Consider the following 18,894-nt stretch of genomic DNA (forward strand, 5'->3'; position numbering starts at 1 on the left):
TAGAACTGTTTGTTCTAGGTAAAGAGTCCATCCAGCCTCCTTCATCAATGAGCAATGCCATCAGCCCATGAGTCTTCTTCATTGTTCCATCCCCCCTGCACTTTGTGAGTTTGGCTGACCTTATATGCAGCTCCCCACACAGTCTTAAAAGATGGAGTAGGCAACAACATGCCAATGATGTTAGGAACCAATACAAATGTACAAACAAAAGTTAATAGCACAGCACAGCAGCATTTGTACAGCGGTGTCTACTTCATTGTCTGAAGCAGAATATGGGATGTTATCATTCCATGCATACGTCACTCACAATCCACTGATGCGATTCCACAGCCAATGTAACTGTTAACCCCCACCCTCCACACACCTTAAACAAAGAGTAACAGGGTTTCATTCCTCAGGGTTGGTTATTAGAGAGATCGAGAGATCAAGAGAGATGCACAGCAGATTTCAAATTTTGTTTTCTTTACTCTGCACTACTGATAAGAGTCAGGTTTCTTGGAAATTCATGGTAAAGCAAGAAATAAGGGAAAATTCCAAATGAATCAGGCATCTGATAAGCATGTGAGGCACTACTTTTTTTTCTTTTTACTATTGGAATACCAGCAATGGTTGTCAACGAGGCAACTCCTCAAGATGACAGTAAGAGCCAGGGACTTGTTGACATGAACAAGTGTTCCATTTCACACACTGCATTTCCACCAACATATTGTTTGCTAAGCATGTCAGTCATACATCATACTGTGTGTGTGTATGCCACATGTGTGTGTGTGTGTGTGTGTGAGAGAGAGAGAGAGAGAGAGAGAAAGAAAGAAAGAAAGAAAGAAAGAAAGAAAGAAAGAAAGAAAGAAAGAAAGAAAGAAAGAAAGAACCATTATCAGGCCAATTTTTAAAATTCTCATCCACAGTTTTACTGTGACGTCTCAGATTAGATGCATGCATCCAGGACAGGTCTAATAGTGGTTCCAGTTACAGGGATCATATCCCCCTCTAACTAAACATTAATTCAAATGCAGGCAGCTACAGCATGGGATGGGTTTGGGCATCATTTTCAATGCTTGTGATTTCTATTAGGACATCTAGTTCACCATGCGTAGAAGACAGAATATTGAGCTAAACATGCTGTTGGTGTCATATAGCAGGGCAGTTTTTATATACTACATATGTGAGAAGGTATCTCCGCTGAAAACATATTAAAAATAACAATAATGAGTAGTCCTTGATATGAACTCCGTTTTTTCTCCTGATGATGATAATAGGTACAAATACCTTGTAGTGCTTTGTAGCAGTGAATTTCCTTAAGTGATAGGAAACTGGTTTGGCCCCTGTGAAGTAAAGCATATGTAAAACAAAACAAACTGCCTACCCGGTAATACTCAAATGTATTTGAGGCATGTAGGCAGAACAATCAAAGGAAATGACTATCAAAGGAAGTGTAGGCCTAAGGTTACTTTCATGTTTATAGAGGAAGGACCCCATAAGAACAGAAAAAGATCACAAAAAGCTGCTTCAAAGTTCATTGGTCTGAATAAGCGATATTTGGCTTATACAGTCACCCACATTTCAGAAACTGGGAGGACTAGTACGTCCTAGCTCATTTGTGACTCATACAAACCTGAAATGGGAGAAGCAGGGATGACTTACCTTAGGGTAAATACCTACTGGGATTCACCTGGCACTTAGGAGGGCTTATGATGTTGCACCTCGTATTATTCTGGCATGATAATTTACATGCAAATTGTAAACAAATCTATGACTATGTGATGCTTTAACTGGGATGTCTACTCACCATTTTTTCCACACATGTATGTGCATGCTTTAGAAAGCATGCTGGGAGGCCTATCCATGGCTTATCCAGAGATAAGTCGTAATCCATCGGTGTAAGCTCTAGAACGATGGCGCAAAAGTTGCTCCATCATTCTGTGGGCCATGGCTGTGAGGGTGAACAGCCAGAGACCATGTGTGAGTGACAGCAGCCCATTGAACCTCCTCTGCCTGTGTTGCTACCAGTAAGTCAGCGGAGTGGGGGGGAACATGGGAGAATTGTGGGCTTCTTACTTATGTCTCCCGAACTGTTCGATCCTCCCCCATTCTGCCCCCCACTGACTTACCAGTGGCAGCATAGGATGGGGAAGGTTCGGTTGGCCACTGTGCATGGCCTCTGGCCATTTGCCCTGGCAACTGTGACTCACCAAACAACAGAGAGACTTCCATGCTGTCATTCTGGGACTTACACTGATGGATCGCAAAACCTACCAGTGTAAGCCCTGGATAGGATTGGGCAGTCAAAAAAGCAAACCTCTAACACATAACTACTGTGATTGCTATCTCCTATTGCAACTGCATTTTACAAAGGTGTTTATCTAGTTAAGCAATTAAGGGCGCAAACCAAACCTGCACTGGAGCAGGCAAGCCAGGAAGCTTGTGCTGCATCCAACGCAGGTTTGTTGGCTGCAGCGGCTCAGCAAGAGGCAAAGGGAAGCTCTTCCCCTTACCCCTGGGTAAGGGTTGCTCGCCCCAATGGGTCTCCTCGGACCTGCACCACCTCTGGAGGTGGCACAAGTCCAAGGAAAGCGGAGCAGCTTGAAGCCGCTCAGTTCTCCACAGGGACGGGGGTTGGAATCTGGCATAACTGCCGGGTCCCAGCCCCGCCCCTGGCTCCCCGCGCACCTGTCCCCAGGGCCGCCCATTGCCTGCCCTCCCCCTGCCCAGAAACACCCCCCTCCCACCTCCTCCCTGCCCCCCATGCCTACCGTAGCCACTTGTGTTGGCGCTGGTGCGCTGACACAAGCAGCAGCAAGGAAGCCGCCACGGAGGCTTCTGCCGACCTCTGCGCTTCGGCGCATCTGGATGCGCTGATGCGGCTTCCGCCCACAGAGGCGCAAACGTGCTTTACAGCACGTTTGCGACCCTCCCCAAGGACTTATGACAGCCTATGTGTCGGTTAGGATTGCGCCCTATGGCCACAATCCTAACCAATTTTCCAGCATCGAGGTAAGGGTAATGCAACTCCAAGGTAAGGATACAAACATATACCTTGAGGAGTCCTCTGTGACTGCCCCCTAACTGCAGGATGCAGCACATGCCCCACTGGCACAGCTATGCCAGTGCTTGAAAGTTGGTTAGGATTGCACCCTAAATGTACTGAGTATAATTCTCTAAATTAAGCTATGTATGTTTTGGAATCATTTATTTGGCCCAGTGTTGACACCGGCTTTCAAGCACATCAGAAAGGAGAACAGGCACTTAGTGCTTACTCAGATGAAAACATGATGAGATATTTTGTCAGATACTTTGAAATTCAGCCAGTGAAAAGAAGGAGAGAAGAATGAATAATTTCAAGGAAGAACAAGGCTGTGCCCCCACCAGGTCTCGTCATCATAATGGGCTACTGGAAAATACTTTTTTTTTCTCAGCACAAACACATATGGAAAACACTGTTAATGCAAACATGTAATAGCAAAGCAAAGCTGTTCAATGAGGAAAGCATGCATATATCAAATGCTAACTGCAATGCTGATTAGCAGGATTGTTAACATTGTGAAAAGACTGGAAAACCTTTATTTGAATGCATTCCCATCAGCCTACACTACCTTTGCATTCCTTTGGGTGATGGGCTCCCATGGCTCATGCCATATATCAAGACTTGCTAAACCCATTAGGTATGGGGTGCAGGTAGTGAACATTTTCCACTGTCCTTGCATCAACTGCAACACTTCCACTGTTGAGTTGATTCTACCTTTACCCCATCTCTGTAAGGTGTTCAGCACCAAACAACTTAAATGAATGGAATATTATTATTTAGGGAGCATAACATTCAAGTCAATTTTAAATGGATTAGTTACCCTTTAAACTGATTTGACCTGGTTAATCTACCTCTTTTGGTGCATGTGCACCTCTAGTCTCATTCAGCCATAGCTTATTGCAGCAGTAAAATACTTTATCTCCATACTGGTCAATGCTAAGTCAGAGGATACCCTGAATGAGCAGTTTTAGCAATAGGCCCACTTTCTTTTGAACTGCAAAGCCTATGGAAGGAGGCTCACTTGACAAGGATTTGAGCCCAGATCAGTTGAATTTTTACAAGCCCTGAAATTCAATTTGATGGGCTCACAGGATTGGGCAAGAGGTTAGAACTGGATCTTTTATAATGTTTTCAAAAATTAAAACTATCCATCAGAGCCAGTAGTTCAACTCATCCACCAATTCATCTTTTTTGTCACATCTTTGGCAGAAGGACACTAACATGCCAAGAGGTAGAAGGTGCCTGAGAGGTCCATCTTGCTTGAGATGGAAGAGCAGCCAGAAATCTGCAAGGCTAGAAAACATCACAAAAGGCTCTGTTGTCTAGGCTTAAAAAGATATAGCACATTCAGCAGGTTTCCCCCCTCCTCCCCAGCAGGTTACATAGGCTATCGGGTACAGCTCTAGTTTATGCTCAGTGATGCTAAAGGGAGACAAGGTTGCTAGCTCTCCACTCAGTGGTGCAGCTACACGGGGGGCAGAAAGTACTGCAGGCATCACAACATGCCATGTAAGCGGCCCCTCCCGCTTGCCGTCAGAGCCATTCCGGGCAGCAACAGCAAAACACAGTGTTGCCTTCACTGCCTGGAATGGTTCCAACAGAGGATGGGGGGCCGCTTACACACTATGCCACTGTCTCCACGAGCAACTCACTGACATGGGTTAAAACTACCTCCTCCGCACTAGCATTAGCTCATGCAATTTTCAGTGAAGTTGCCCATTTAATCTCAGTTATTGGTGTATCCCTCTTTCCTACCCATCTACAATCATTCTTTCCTGATGAAGTTACTGCTAGAGTAAGCTACTACTGTTTTTAGATTTTAGGTTTGAATGGCCGACCAAAGATGGATTAGTCCAAAAGAGGATTATCTTGTATATGTTACCTTACAATTACAGATGCTTTATTAGAAGCCCGTAAGCTTCATTAGAAGCTGTGGTTGTTTATCTGTTTTTTAATCAATTGGGAAATCTGCATACAATAACAACATTTTTTATCTTGCGCTCTTGGCAGTACAAGAGCAAAGGCTCTCAGTAACTGACTTCCTTGGTTTTGGTCAAGAAACAGCTCAATGTTTGGAGGTACATGAATCTTCTGCAGGCTGTTCAGAATATATTTCATTACAGAAAATAGTTTCACCATTAAAATTAATCTTAAAATTAAATACTGAAACAAATTGTGAAGCACCATCATCCCACAAAACATCTGACAGTACACCTTTGTAAACCAAATTATGTATCTTAAGGTTTAGTGTTTAAATAAAGGATACAAGTAATCAATCTCTGTTCTCATGTAAGACACACTGAAATGGTCTGGGGCTATGCCAGAACAGTTCTTGGCATTCTCCATCATAGGCCTGTTTCACGGGCTTCAACTAGCTCTAAAGTGACCCTCAATCATAGTGCTGTTTTTTTTAACCATTTGATTCAACATATTGTTTAGCCTTCAAATGGCATGCAGCATTGGGTTTTTAAAACTATCATCTCCATTGGAAATTAAGGTCAAGAAGGATAAAAAGAGAGTGAACCAATCTCCCTGCTTTTGTACTGTGACATCATAATTCAGAATCATGCCATGCACTTACTACTTTTGTTCCACATGAAAATAAGCAAAACACAAATAACCCTTGCTAACAGAGCAGAAGGAAATGTCTGCAGGGAAGGATTTAGAAGTATTATATGCATGCAAGAAAGTTTGCATAGTTATGTAAGATCATTTCCTTTCAACACGGTGTATGAAAAGGTTCATTAACTTTAGCAGTTACAATAGCAATTGTCTACAACAGAGTTGATCAAATTGGCTCTTGGAGATTTTCATCAAGAAAGAGAAGGTGGGGGGAGATGATCTGAAGAATATGTTTAACCTATGGGACAGTAAATAAGAATGTCCTCCTCAGGAAACATGAGAGATAACTCTCAATGCAGTCACAGCAGAAGCAAGGGAAACCATCCTGACTAGGTCTCAGTGACCTGCAGTTGAAAGTTGAACATCTGGTGCAGTTTTCTGATCTTGTTTTTCAGCTTGACCAATTTAGACTAATTCTAAAAACAGGCAATATGTAGCTGCTGATGCAATTGCCAAGAAACTATTACGATCTTTTAATCTGATCTTTTTACCAAATGTAAAAATATATCTAGAAAGGCCATGGTTGGAAAGAAACCATATTATAATGATAGTGTCTATTCAAGTCAAGATGTACACTAAAGAACTTTATAGTTTGATAGCCATATTAACTTGACCTTCAGCCCAATCCTAGCTAACTTTCCAGTGATAATGCAGTCATGCCAGGGGGAAGGCAGAGACACGATCACCAGTAACGTGCCACTGCCAGTGATAAAAGGGAGGCTTTGTACATACTAGAGACAGCTTCCTGGGGGGTGTGCGGAGCCCAAGGATGCCTCCACAGGGCTCCCCAAGCCTCAGACCATCTTAAAATAGCAATCGCAATCCACTTTCGGTTTGCAACCTGAAAATCGGAACAGGTTCACAATTGCTATTTTTAGATATTCTGAGGCTTGTGGATCCCTTCGGAGGTGTCCTCAGGCTACCCACACTCCCCAGGAGGCTGGCACTGCCCCTGGTAAATATAAAAAAGCCCCTTTTGTCCCTGGCAGCAGCACGATCCTCATGATCACATTGCTCCCTTCACCATTTCCTCACCCCTTATGGGGGGGGGAGGAGGGGCAGACACAGGTTTTCCCTGCCTAGGGCTGGATCTGCTGCATCGGCTCTGGAAAGTTGATTAGGATTGGGCTGTTTGTTGTGATCAGTATTGTCATGATTTTGATCATTTTAATTAACACTATATTGGTTTTTGTTATCCTAGTTGGCTGGAAGACTTCACTGACTACAAGACAAAACCCACATGCATTGTTCCCTTCTCAATGGCATTGTCAACAAACAATGGAATACGTGAGAAGGCTGTCAATGGAGTTTAAAGACGCTCCTTTAATAAAGACAATCATGATCATCTACTAAAAAAAAAAATCCTAATACAGTTTGCATCAAATTTGCATTTGTGCATAGCATTTAAGTTAGCAGGAGTCCTCTGGTTTATGATTAGATCTGTCAATCAAAAATTTTAGTCAATCATCTGACTGTTAATCAATTCATATAAATAAATTTGCAATATAACTTCCTTTTTGAGAATATTGAAGGAATAGTATTCTTTCTCTTGAGTACAAGTTATTTTACAATTCAAGAAAGACCTACTGCCACTCATGATAGAACAAAAGGTTCGTAAGATTACTTTTAATGAGCCTGGAATTCTGGAAAATGCAAAATTCCAATCACACACCAGAGCTGGAATGGCTTAAAAAAACAAAACAAAATCAAATCCCATCAATCTTCTGTGGTCACTAATTTCAAGTAACTACTGTCATCTCCCTGCGATTCCACTGTTGGCAGATAGTGAGTTCATCTTGAAACACAAAACACTGGCAATTTTTGGATTTCAGTCAAAAGCAAATATCTTTGGGATTGTCTTTCCACAAATCTGGCAAGGTCTCAGCAGGATTGTGCAGGGCATGCATCCTCAGGTCTTGTTTCACTGATAATCAGGCAGAAAATGTTCAATCTCTGATTAGAGCTCTAGTTGGCTTACATTGCAAACCTATGCATCTACACAAAAGTAAGCCCCACTGAGTTCAGTGGGCCTTACAGTCCAATTCTATCCACACTTTCCTGGGAGTCAGTCCTATTGACTCTAATGGGATTTACTTCTGGGTAGACATGCATAGGATTGGGCTGTCACTCTCTGTTCAGTGTGTATATTATTATTATTAACAGTGTTTATTGTGTATAGGATTGTGTTCTTCATCAATTGATTATATTGACTAAAGCATGCTTCCCTGATATAATAGTTAATTATATAAGTCTCCATTATGAACATCAAGGGTGCGGGTAAGCCAATACAGGAAAGAAAAATGTACGAAGGTTTCAAAATAAGGCTCAGAGACAACCTCCCACCAAGCACTCACAGAGAAAGCCACATTCAGGACTACTTACTGTTTGGGTCTACATTTTCACAAAGTTCTGTTTTTGCTTCCCCATTGGGTCTGTCGCTAGTTTTGTGTGAAAGTCGTGATGACATGGTTGCTGCTGTCACTACTGCCTTGAAGCTACGTTTCCGCTTTTGGACATTTAGCTCAGGATGGAAGATGATGATGTACACTTTCGGCATGTAAAGCATCCCCAGGGCCACTGAAGCACTTAAGTTCATTGATATAGTAAGTGTGGTTGTTTGTACGTAGACCTAGGAAACACAATACAGAAGGACACTATTACAAATAAAATGGTGGAAAAGTATGCAAACCACTAAAAAAAAAAATAAAGTCAGTTATCTTATTTGCTACAAGCTAGATAGGATGTGCTCCCAGCTCTGAATTTTTGCATCTATGTGATAAGTTTTCAGGAAAAAAAATAGCTTGCAAAACTTTTAGGCCAGTCTAAAAGAAGTCCAATACTATGCATGTTTTCTCAGAAATTTCTCTTCTGAGCTCAAGGAGGTAATTGTGCATAGGTTTACTCCTAGCTAAGAATGCATAGGAGTGCAGACTCATGCACAGGAGTTGAATCAATGGTCAACACTATGAATTCTGACAGTGTTTAGCATTTTTGAGACAGGAGGCAGAGATGATGCCTGGATTTGTCTGGTGTTATGTGGTCTCAGGCCAGCAAACGACTTACATCCTTAGTTCAGGTTCTAGAAAACATGATGAATGACTCTTGTTTTGTTTCAGAATTGTCTCAGTTTTCTAGGTGAACATTTGGAAACAATCTGTTTTCAGGATGTTCTCTCCTTGCTGATAGTGCTCTCCTAGTGTTTTTTAGTTTGGTTTTCACTGTTATTATCAAAAGTACAACAATTTTTGTTTAATTGTTAAACAGCTCTCAACATTGCATCTATTTTTTGTTCAAACTCCAAAAATGCCAGGAGGAAATGTCAGGAAGTTTCTCCACCTTGAAAGCAATGGAACTGCACTCTCTGAGATGGGCTTACCAAACTTGTAAGCCAAACTTTAGAGCCATCTTCACTTATTACCCACTAGGTGTTTCTTACATGTGGGGAATGGGTAAGAGTGGTAGAGAACAATTATGCTTGCCAATGACGCATGAGTGAAGTCATGCTCTCCCTGTTCACAGGATTTGTCTGCAATAACAAATGCTGATCACAGGGACACACCTTCCTCTGAATTCTGCTCCTGGAACATTCTAGGCTCTCTTCCGGCAGACAAGCACTGATCACAGCAAGAAGGGTCCTTAATGCACAATCATTGCTGGGTTTATCAGCACAATTGCCTTGCTCCTTCACACCCATCTCCACCCCAGAGGTGACAATGTGTGAAGAGAAACCAGGTAGAATTCCTGTACTGTATATAGTTAACTTTCCAGAGGTATCTGGATGGTCATTATTGCTCCACCAGACAGTTGCAATGGTGCCAATGGTGGGGGATAGGACTGGGTAGTAAGTACTATTCAGTTGAATATTTCTGTGAAGTCCTGCTTAGCATTGTGATGTTAATCAATTCCTACTTTAATTGCAGACGAAAAGTTGCCCCTCAGTTATTCCATGGGGTTGAGAACAAAGGGCATACTACCACCATTCTGCTTGCAAAGATCTATCAGGCAAATAGTATAGCTCAATATTATAAGGAAGAAACATAAAAATTGATTTTCTTGAAATATAAAGCCAAATGTTGGCGGACACTTTGTATTTGATCATGAACTCCGAGTACCTCTACTGAAAGATAATTAGGTTCTTTTACAAAATTATCACAAGTGCTTGGTTTTCCAAATTGAACTATACTGACAGTATTTTATATGCTTTGCTGACATTATGCTGTGGTTTCAGTCCTTTGCCCAAACATTACCATTCTGTGTTGAAGATCATATGTACATATGAAGTTACATTATACAGTTAGTTAGCATCTAGTGTATTTGTATTTGATCATGAACTCCGAGTACCTCTACTGAAAGACGATTAGGTTCTTTTACAAAATTATCACAAGTGCATGGTTTTCCAAATTGAACTATACTGACAGTATTTTATATGCTTTGCTGACATTATTCTGTGGTTTCAGTCCTTTGCCCAAACATTACCATTCTGTGTTGAAGATCATATGTACATATGAAGTTACATTATACAGTTAGTTAGCATCTAGTGTAGTACTGTCTACTACAGTACTCTCCAAAACAGCTAACAGCAACTCTCCAAAATTTCAAACAGAAGTCATTCCCACCACTGCTGCTTCAGATCCTTTTCATTTGAGAAAGGATCTGAGCTATGGCATCCTTTGGTTGGCAAAAATATCAATGACACTCATTTGCATATTATCACATTTGCACATTTGCACTGTGGCTTGCCTGCCTGTTATCATCTGCATTCATCTATTGGCAGTGTTATCAGTACTGCCAATAGCCTCTTAGACATTTTTCTAAAAATACTTCATTATCTATGACCCAACTAGAGTTGAAGGAAATTTGCCCATTGCTATGGAGAATGTGTCATAGCAACTCCAAAATGAATTTGTTTCCAGAGTGGTGGTCCAGTTCTTTCTTTTCCCCAAAACTCTGTTATCCTAAATATGATCATCATGCTTCCCCCATTGCCCTTTGTTTCTTCAAATTGGTTTTTTTTTTGGGGGGGGGGGGGCGTGCATGATTACTATACCTAACTCTTACATCGCCCACTGGAGGGTTTAATAAGATTTTAATTTTTAAAATAATTATCTGTTATATGTACCAAGCAATAACTACAAAATGACTATTATTAAATGTAAACTACAATAGATGGATACTATTTCATAACAAAAGATACCATGTGAAAAATCTACAAATCTAGATTGTAGATGTAAAAAAAAAAATACAACCAAAATACTTCTGTCTCTTTGAGTGCCTTGCTCACATGCATAATGTACTGTGGGATCAATTTCTTAAAACATTTCCAAATCTTAATCTGCTTCACCTTTCAAAAAGTTGTGTCAAACTGAAATCAGGAACGTATCAAACTTTGCTGAAGTACATTAGCAACAATAACACCCTACGGATATCATTCAGATGCAAAGGTACCTAGGTTTGATCGTTTACTTTACATAAAATATTTCAATTTGAATTTCTATGTGTGCCACAATCTCGCCTTCTCCATGCAAATGATAGAAAATTACCTTAAAATGCTGCAAATAGCCTTACAAGTGCAGCTATATTAACTCAAAACTTTGTATAGTACATATGGTACCAAACAGACACTTTTTATGGTGAAGTGTTTGTTATATCATTAAACTAGTCATGGATCAGGTCCTCATGGGTGGCATTATGAAATGCCAAATAGCTGAGATATGTATTCTATTCAAGTAGTCCAACAATTTCACAATGGAAACCAGGACAGGAAATGGAGATCTCATTAACCTGCAGAGTGATAAATACTTTACTGCAGGGTCAAACATGACAATTGTCTCCATCTAAGAATAAATTATTTTATGCGCTAAAAAGTATAATTTAGCAGATTGTTCTTATGACTCTTGTCATCTTGTCTGAGATGTTCTGTGTGTCTCTAATAGCTTGAAATACAGAAATTACACTCTCTTTATGGGGTTTTTGGTACTGCTTTGTATCAGGTTTGTGATATTGTATACAGATTAGGGTTCCAGGGCTTCTCAGGCATATCTGATGCTTTTGCCAACTATACTCAAGGAAGCTTGATTACTAGCAAGCAATACAGAGAACGTTGTGTTCTGTAGGTGTCTGGTCAAGGGCCCAATCCTACGCAGTGCACACTGGCTCACTGATGCTGTGCACTATCGCAAACGTGCAATAGGGCACATTTGCGAAGGTTAGCACTGGCCCAGCACCAGAGCTGGCCCAGTGCTGGTTGAAGGTTGGCAATCCACTGCCAGGTGCTCTGAGAAAAACGCCTGGCAGTAGAGAGGCAAGGGCATTGGGGGAGGTGGGAAGGAGGTGTTCCGGGGTAGGTGGAGGGTGGGAGGAAGGCGTGGTGGAGGGAGGGAGCGAGGCAGGAGGGAGTGGGACCAGAGCTTAGCTCCACTGGATCCAGAGCCTGTGTTGGGCCTCATGGTGCAACATGAGGCATGTTGATTCTGCGCTGGCTCAATACACCCCTGCTGACTGGGAGTCACTTTTCAAGTGGGTGCTCCTCTTTTCGTATTTAGCAGGGGGGAGTAACTGGCGCTCCTCACCCCAGCAGCGTCTTTTCTAGTGACTGTCTGCTGGTGCTCTGTTGCATCTTTTTAGATTGTGAGCCCTTTTGGGACAGGGAGCCAATAGTTATTTGATTTTTCTCTGTAAACCGCTTTGTGAACTTTTGTTGAAAAGTAGTCTATAAATACGAATACTAATAATAAAAATAATAGCCACTGCAGAATTAAGTAGCCCCATTGGGCTACTTCGCCCAATGTCCCCTTCGCCCGAGAAGTTGGCGAGGACTGCCTGGTGCGGTCAAAATGCCGCTGCAGCCCCGCGAGCTGGGCAGCTCAGGACTGGGCTTTTAGTTATCTGACAAATGTCAAGTATATACCAGATTGGAAGATGACTTCTCAGCAGTCTTTGCAACAGCCCCTTTTCACATGTTTATTCTTTTTCATATTTCTAGTTACTGACTTGTTTGCTTTAATATGTTACTATCACCCAACCCCTTTCCCAGTGCAACAGTGCTTGTAAATGACCTAGCATAGATACTCAAGCGGCAGAAAGAGATGGTTAAGTCCTCATGTGGTAGAATGGGATGTACCACTTCAGAGTGCAGATGGAGGTGACATTATTGAATTCTCCCTATTAAAAAAAAAAAAAGTAGTCCCCCTACAAGTAGAAACTAGCACAGCAAGGATTGAACCAGACTAGACTAGAATGTGTAGGTGTTTAACTTGCAGGATGCCTTTTTACACACACACAAAGAGAGAGAGAGAGAAAGAGAGAGAGAGAGAGATGCACACCTCTGAGTATGTTCTCCTGCTCTAAAATCACGCAGATTGCAACTGAATTAACTACACGGTAAGACATTTCTCACCAATTGGGGTAGTACTTTAGTACTTCGTACAGTTGTGCACAATGAAATATGAGTACACGGGTATTTTGAGCTACGCAGCAGTCAGTCCCACTGGAGGCCTAATCCTATCCAACATTTCAGTGTTGATGCAGCCATGTCAATTTTGTTCCATTACCTTATTGCATTGCAGCTGCACTGGTCCTAGAATTGGATAGGATTGGGTCCTAAGCTTACTGACTCCTGATCAAATGAGATAAAACTTAGCAAATAGTAACTTAGTAAAAACTTTCTAAAGTTTTTTTTTGTATAAAAAAGTTTGTAAAGTAAAACTTAGTAAAAACTTTGTAAAATAACTTTACAAAATTAGCAAATAATTTTGAATCGTGAAATATTGTAGAAATTGTAAATTTAAAAATCACAAGGATACCCATTGCAAATATGCTTGTGACTACAACTGCAGTGAGCACTAGCAAGCCATTTGAGATGCTCAATTAACAGCCCAGTCCTACTGGGCTTTAGTGGTGGCAGAATAAGTGTCTTGCCAGCATCAACTACCTTGTGGCAGTTGTGCAAAACACCCCAATAGCTTTTCTGCATGTGCTGAATGATCCTCCCTGACCAGTGGGGGAGGTGGGTTGGGAGAGGCATTACAGGGGTCAGGGGAAGGCAGAATAAGGCAAGGAAGAGTGGGGCAAAGGTGGAACAGGGAGGTGATGGGTGGGGGGGGGTCAACTCTGGGAAAGGGGTAGGTTTGGCAGTGACAGCATCTTATCCTCCTTCCCAGAACCATTGCCACGGCCTAGGTCCATGTGATTTAATTAGCAGAGGTCTGAGCAGACCACTCTATACTGCAGAGGTTTACCCCTGGGTAAGGGACAAATGCACACCAGGGAAAAGGAAAGAAGGTGATTTGCAAGTGCTGTTGGTTCATGATTTCTGAACTTTCCATCATCTGTGAAATGTGAGTAAATTCAATGGAAAGTTCAGAAATAGTGTTGGGAGCGTACGTGATGAACCTGTTGCTAAGATACTAGACTATCACAAGTTTTGTGCAGGGTGGATGCCCAAAAACCTCACAGACAGTCACAAAAGCTGCATATGGGGTCTGCGTTGACATTATTTGACGAAGGCATTCAAAAGCTTGTGCCACGCTATGACAAGTGCCTCAGTTTGGGTGGTGATGATGTAGAGACATAGTGTTGTATAGTATATAACTTTTGTGCCTAACAGAATTGTTTCCTTCATTCTTTTTTTTTTTAAAAAAACACCTACCAGAGGTTACTTTCTGAATAACCCTCATATACACGTGTTTAGGACCAGGACACCCAGCTGAACAACAAAGGAAACATTTTATTAATGATATAAATCAGACATCGTTTCAGCAACGGCTTAGAGCTTTTTCCAGTTTTACTACTTGCATTTCCATGTAGCACAAGGTGCATCCCAAGGGAGCCTGCCATCACTGTCTACATGAAATAGCATAATGTCGTTAGCAAAAACTGTATCATTTCTGTTGCACGTGATTGTGTAGCAACAGATGGAGAATACAGGCTCACCTCCATGCTTAGGCAACCCTGTCATGTTTCATCCATATGTTTTAAAACTGTTTTGAACTTGTTTCATCCTGACACCAGAGGCAATGCAAAGCAGAATGGAAATGGATGCTTAAGAATTGGAAGGGGGGGACACAGACACATTCAAATGATGTGTGGAGCAAAATTCCCATCATCTAGCATGTTCTAATATCAAGCCTCTGCTATTTTGAACTTGTCATCTACCAGCTCTCTAATTATACCCTTGATGAAGAACGGTACACTCCTTCTATCTGGGATAGTCATCCTCTTCCACAGCTTCGGGAGCAGCTTCGCGCAGCTTCAGGAGGAACGCACATGGAGCGGCGAGGGAGGAAGGGGGGGACACCTGCCTAGCCAGCCAGATCAGCCGAATCAACCCTGGCGATCAGATGGGGCAGCCAGATCGCCCTCACATCCAGCTCTCTAATCTATAAAATGCTGTCCACATTTATGACAGCATTCAGACATAGGAATACCTGAATAGTTAAGGGGTGTGTCACCTACATAGGTCAAACACTGATATCAGTGGTTCCAAACTGTGGGTTGGGACCCAATGGTGGGTTGTGACCTGATTTTTGGTGGGTGATGGAAAGAACAGAAAATTAATTTCCATAAGCCTTAAGGCTATTGAAAAATCAGATACTATAGCTGCTAATGACCCTGAAAGAGCTCAGTTCCTGAGGTTCAAGATAACTGCTGACTGCTCTGCAAAGAGCTGAGCTCCGGCAGTTTACAAGCATGTGTAACTATAGGAAGATAAATGTCTGAGGGTCTTTTCTGGTTAATATTACTCATAAATGAATGAATGAATGAATGAATGAATGAATGAATGAATGATCTTCCTTTTTAAAAGTCTGGTAAACCTAGGTGAGTCCTAATAGAGCGTCATTTTTGAAAGGGGGTCCTGGTAGTAAAAGATTTGGGAATCACTGACTTAGGGCCCAATCGTATCCAATTTTCCAGTGCCACTGCAGCCATGCTAATGGGCATGCACTGCATCCTGTGGTGAGGAGGCAATCACAGAGGTCTCCTTAAGAAATGGGAATATTTATTGCCTTACTTTGGGGCTGCATTGCAGCTGCACCAATGCTGGAAAATTGGATATGATTGGGCCCTTACATGGTTAAGAGGAACTGGGTTAAAAGCATGGTACTCAGTGTGTGGTTGGTCTGTGGAACTCCTTGCCACAGGATGTGGTGACGGCATCTGGCCTGGATGCCTTTAAAAGGGGATTGGACAAGTTTCTGGAGGAAAAATCCATTACGGGTTACAAGCCATGATGTGTATGTGCAACCTCCTGATTTTAGAAATGGGCTATGTCAGAAGGCCAGGTGCAAGGGAGGGCACCAGAATGAGGTCTCTTGTTATCTGGTGTGCTCCCTGGGGCATTTGGTGGGCCGCTGTGAGATACAGGAGGTTGGACTAGAAGGGCCTATGGCCTGATCCAGTGGGGCTGTTCTTATGTTCTTATGGTACTTATAATGAGCCTAGAATCCTTAATCTTCATCTATAGTTTTTTTGTTATGAAACTGTTATGGCATCAAGCAAGGAGTTAGCTCCCAACATTTTTAGGCAATCTTTAGAGGTCCTTCTGATTTGTAGTGACAAGATGTTATCTTGCTGCGGAGGCTGCTTTTCTTTCACCTCCTCTGCTACAGCTGGGACCTGATTTTCTTCCCTAGTTCTATGGCCGATTCTTTCAGCTGGCCCAAAGAAATTACCCTTTATGAGATGCCTTATGTCTGCCACTGTATGGGCAAAGCCAATAGTGCAGGCTTCTTGCCACGGAACCATCACCTGTCTGAGAAAAATTTGATGGAAAAGACAAACTTGATTGGACTTGAATGTCTTGTAGCGAGTTTTTAATGTTATAGTAGCATCTTGGGATGAACCCAAAGAAAACAAAAGTGGCTCCTCCGCTGTTGCTGTAAAGTATAAGGAATACTTCAGTAGACAGAATAAGACAGGTCCCAACATCTGGACTGGATGGGTAGAGACTGCCAGTGAGTGCAGAGGTTGTCTGGATGGCGAGGGAGAGACCAGGCAGCTCACGCGCACCACACAAATTGTCCGAAGGGAGCAGGAATGAGAAGGTATAATGGGGAATCTTTATCTATATGGGGAGGGTTGAGAACAGGAAGGGGTGGAAGTCTGAGCCATGGGGATAAAAGCTGGCCAGCCCATGATGAAGGGGCTGGTCCTCCTGTCCTGAAAGTACCAAGGACCGGGAACCTACAGGACCACCAGCCAAGGCCGAGACCCAGAGTCTCAGTGACAAACACAAGGGAGCCCTCTGGAGGAGGAGTGCACATGCTGCAACTTCCTCCCCAGGGAAGCTTCTGAGGCCTTGCCCAACACCCCACAACAGGGTGCAATCTCCAGAGTCCAGGAACAGCAAGGGCAGCCAACCAGCACCCAGGGGAATGGTTCCCTCTTTCCTGAACTGCCTGATTAGGAGGTCCAGGTCCGCCATCTCCCGCTTTGGCTCCTACATCTTACTTTTTGGGGAGTGGGGGGTGGGAATACGTTATAATTGTTGAATTACAAAGTTCTGAACTGAGAATCAGGCAGTGCAACTGATACCATGACACTTATATGGAATCTTAGATTACCTGTTTGCTTGCCTTGTGGTTTTGCACAGCAACAGTTGCCTTTTTGTTTCTTTGGGGCACTAATCTGCAACTAGCATGGATCTCCTTTGCAGTTCCAACCTAAATGCATTCCTGTTGGCCAGTCAGGGTGACAACAGATAACAATTAGCCACATTTGCAGAATTTATTTGTAACACAGAATTTAGTGTTTTCAAGTACAGTTTGGATTTTTCCCACTGCATTTATGCCACACCTCCTTTCTGCCATCTACTGACAGTTTTTTGAAATTGCAATTGAATTGCAAAGTAATGCTATGCTGATTGCTCTGTCTACAATGCAGCTTGCTAGGCTTTCCAGTTACTAATGATGACACCCAGGGGACATTTGATAAAGAATAGGCCCTCAGTTTGGCTGTACTTGTCGTAAGAGGCGACTAAACAGCCTTGGGACTCGTTAGCCTGGGAAGGCAGCTCATCTGAGAGAAGGAAAAGTCTCATCCCAAACCTCCACTGCCTTGGAAAAGGCTTCAGGAGTCAACCTCAAGGCACAATCCAGAGTCAGAGTCCCTGAGGCAGTTCATGGCTGAACACAGTCACGCGCTGGCAACTCCTGAGACGCTGCTGGAACCAACCGTACTGGCTTCTGCCTTTCCATTGGACCATTTCAGCGATGTGGAGAGGGGGAATTTGCTGCATGGGTAACAGTCTATCCTCCATATCTACCTTACCCAGGCTTCGCGCACTGAAGAGATCACTCTGTTCCAGAACCACTATTCAGAGCACGATACCATAGTCTTCCCAGACTGAAGGATGCCAACAACAACAACAGTAGTTATGATGATTGCAGCTATTACTGTACTAAATAACAAGGCATGCAAATAGCCTTTCTGAAGTTTCCATGGGAATGTCAGAGTATCATTTGCACCATCTGATTGTCAATTCAGTGCTTTGTAATTAAACAAAAGGTGATATTCTCCGGAGGGACAAGAAAATGATGGGAAGTTATTTTTCACCACATTAACACTTGGTAATATTGCATGTTGGACGTCAGGCATACTGATTTGCTATTGAGCCAAAGGAAGCCTCATGCAGGGATTGCATTAACAAGCCAAGTTAATACATGATTAAAAAGTATAATAGAGTTGGCTAAGTCAGGACTACATGAAGGGTAAGAAACTACGGATAATTTTCACAGTCTGGTCTTATACAGGCTAAAGAGGATGATTTTTGTCAGAGACGGTTGTACCACTGAGTGATAAGGCAGTACACGAGAACAAAATGTTTTCTGTTGCTATTCAATTTCAAATGATCTTATTCATGTCTATACAAGTTCATGGAAAGGATCTCTATGAAGTCATGAAACTCTTCCATTTTTTTCTTATCTGATTTGTCCATTTCTGTAACATTTCTGTAACAATTACCATAGATACTCGCCTATAAGTTGATCTCACAGATAAGTCAAGGGCAGGTTTTTGAGCCAAGAATCACTGAATTTTCTATGACCCTCAGATAAGTCGGGGATTAAACTTAGGGGGGTGTCTGACTATAGTTTTGTCTGATTTTACCCAAGGCAGATCTTGAAAGATAACCTACCAGTTATTGTTACCTAAGAACTGTACAGTCTCTAATTTATTAAAAATATAGTAAATGATCATAAGATACATTTTATTCATTAACTTTTTAAATTCTTATCTTCACAACTTTTTTTGTA

At 42.2% G+C, this 18,894-nt stretch overlaps 1 protein-coding gene across 1 annotated transcript in view; it reads right to left on the reverse strand.

The window, feature by feature from the left end:
• Positions 1–18,894, reverse strand: part of GRM7 (glutamate metabotropic receptor 7) — a 466,404-nt gene that overhangs the window by 305 nt on the left and 447,205 nt on the right. The window contains exon 9 of the mRNA XM_066613569.1: positions 8,027–8,273. Coding sequence (XP_066469666.1) covers positions 8,027–8,273 — 247 coding nt within the window. The remainder of the gene's footprint in view (positions 1–8,026; positions 8,274–18,894) is intronic.

This window comes from Tiliqua scincoides, chromosome 2 (assembly GCF_035046505.1).
Source record: "Tiliqua scincoides isolate rTilSci1 chromosome 2, rTilSci1.hap2, whole genome shotgun sequence".
NCBI classification, from domain to species: Eukaryota; Metazoa; Chordata; class Lepidosauria; order Squamata; family Scincidae; genus Tiliqua; species Tiliqua scincoides.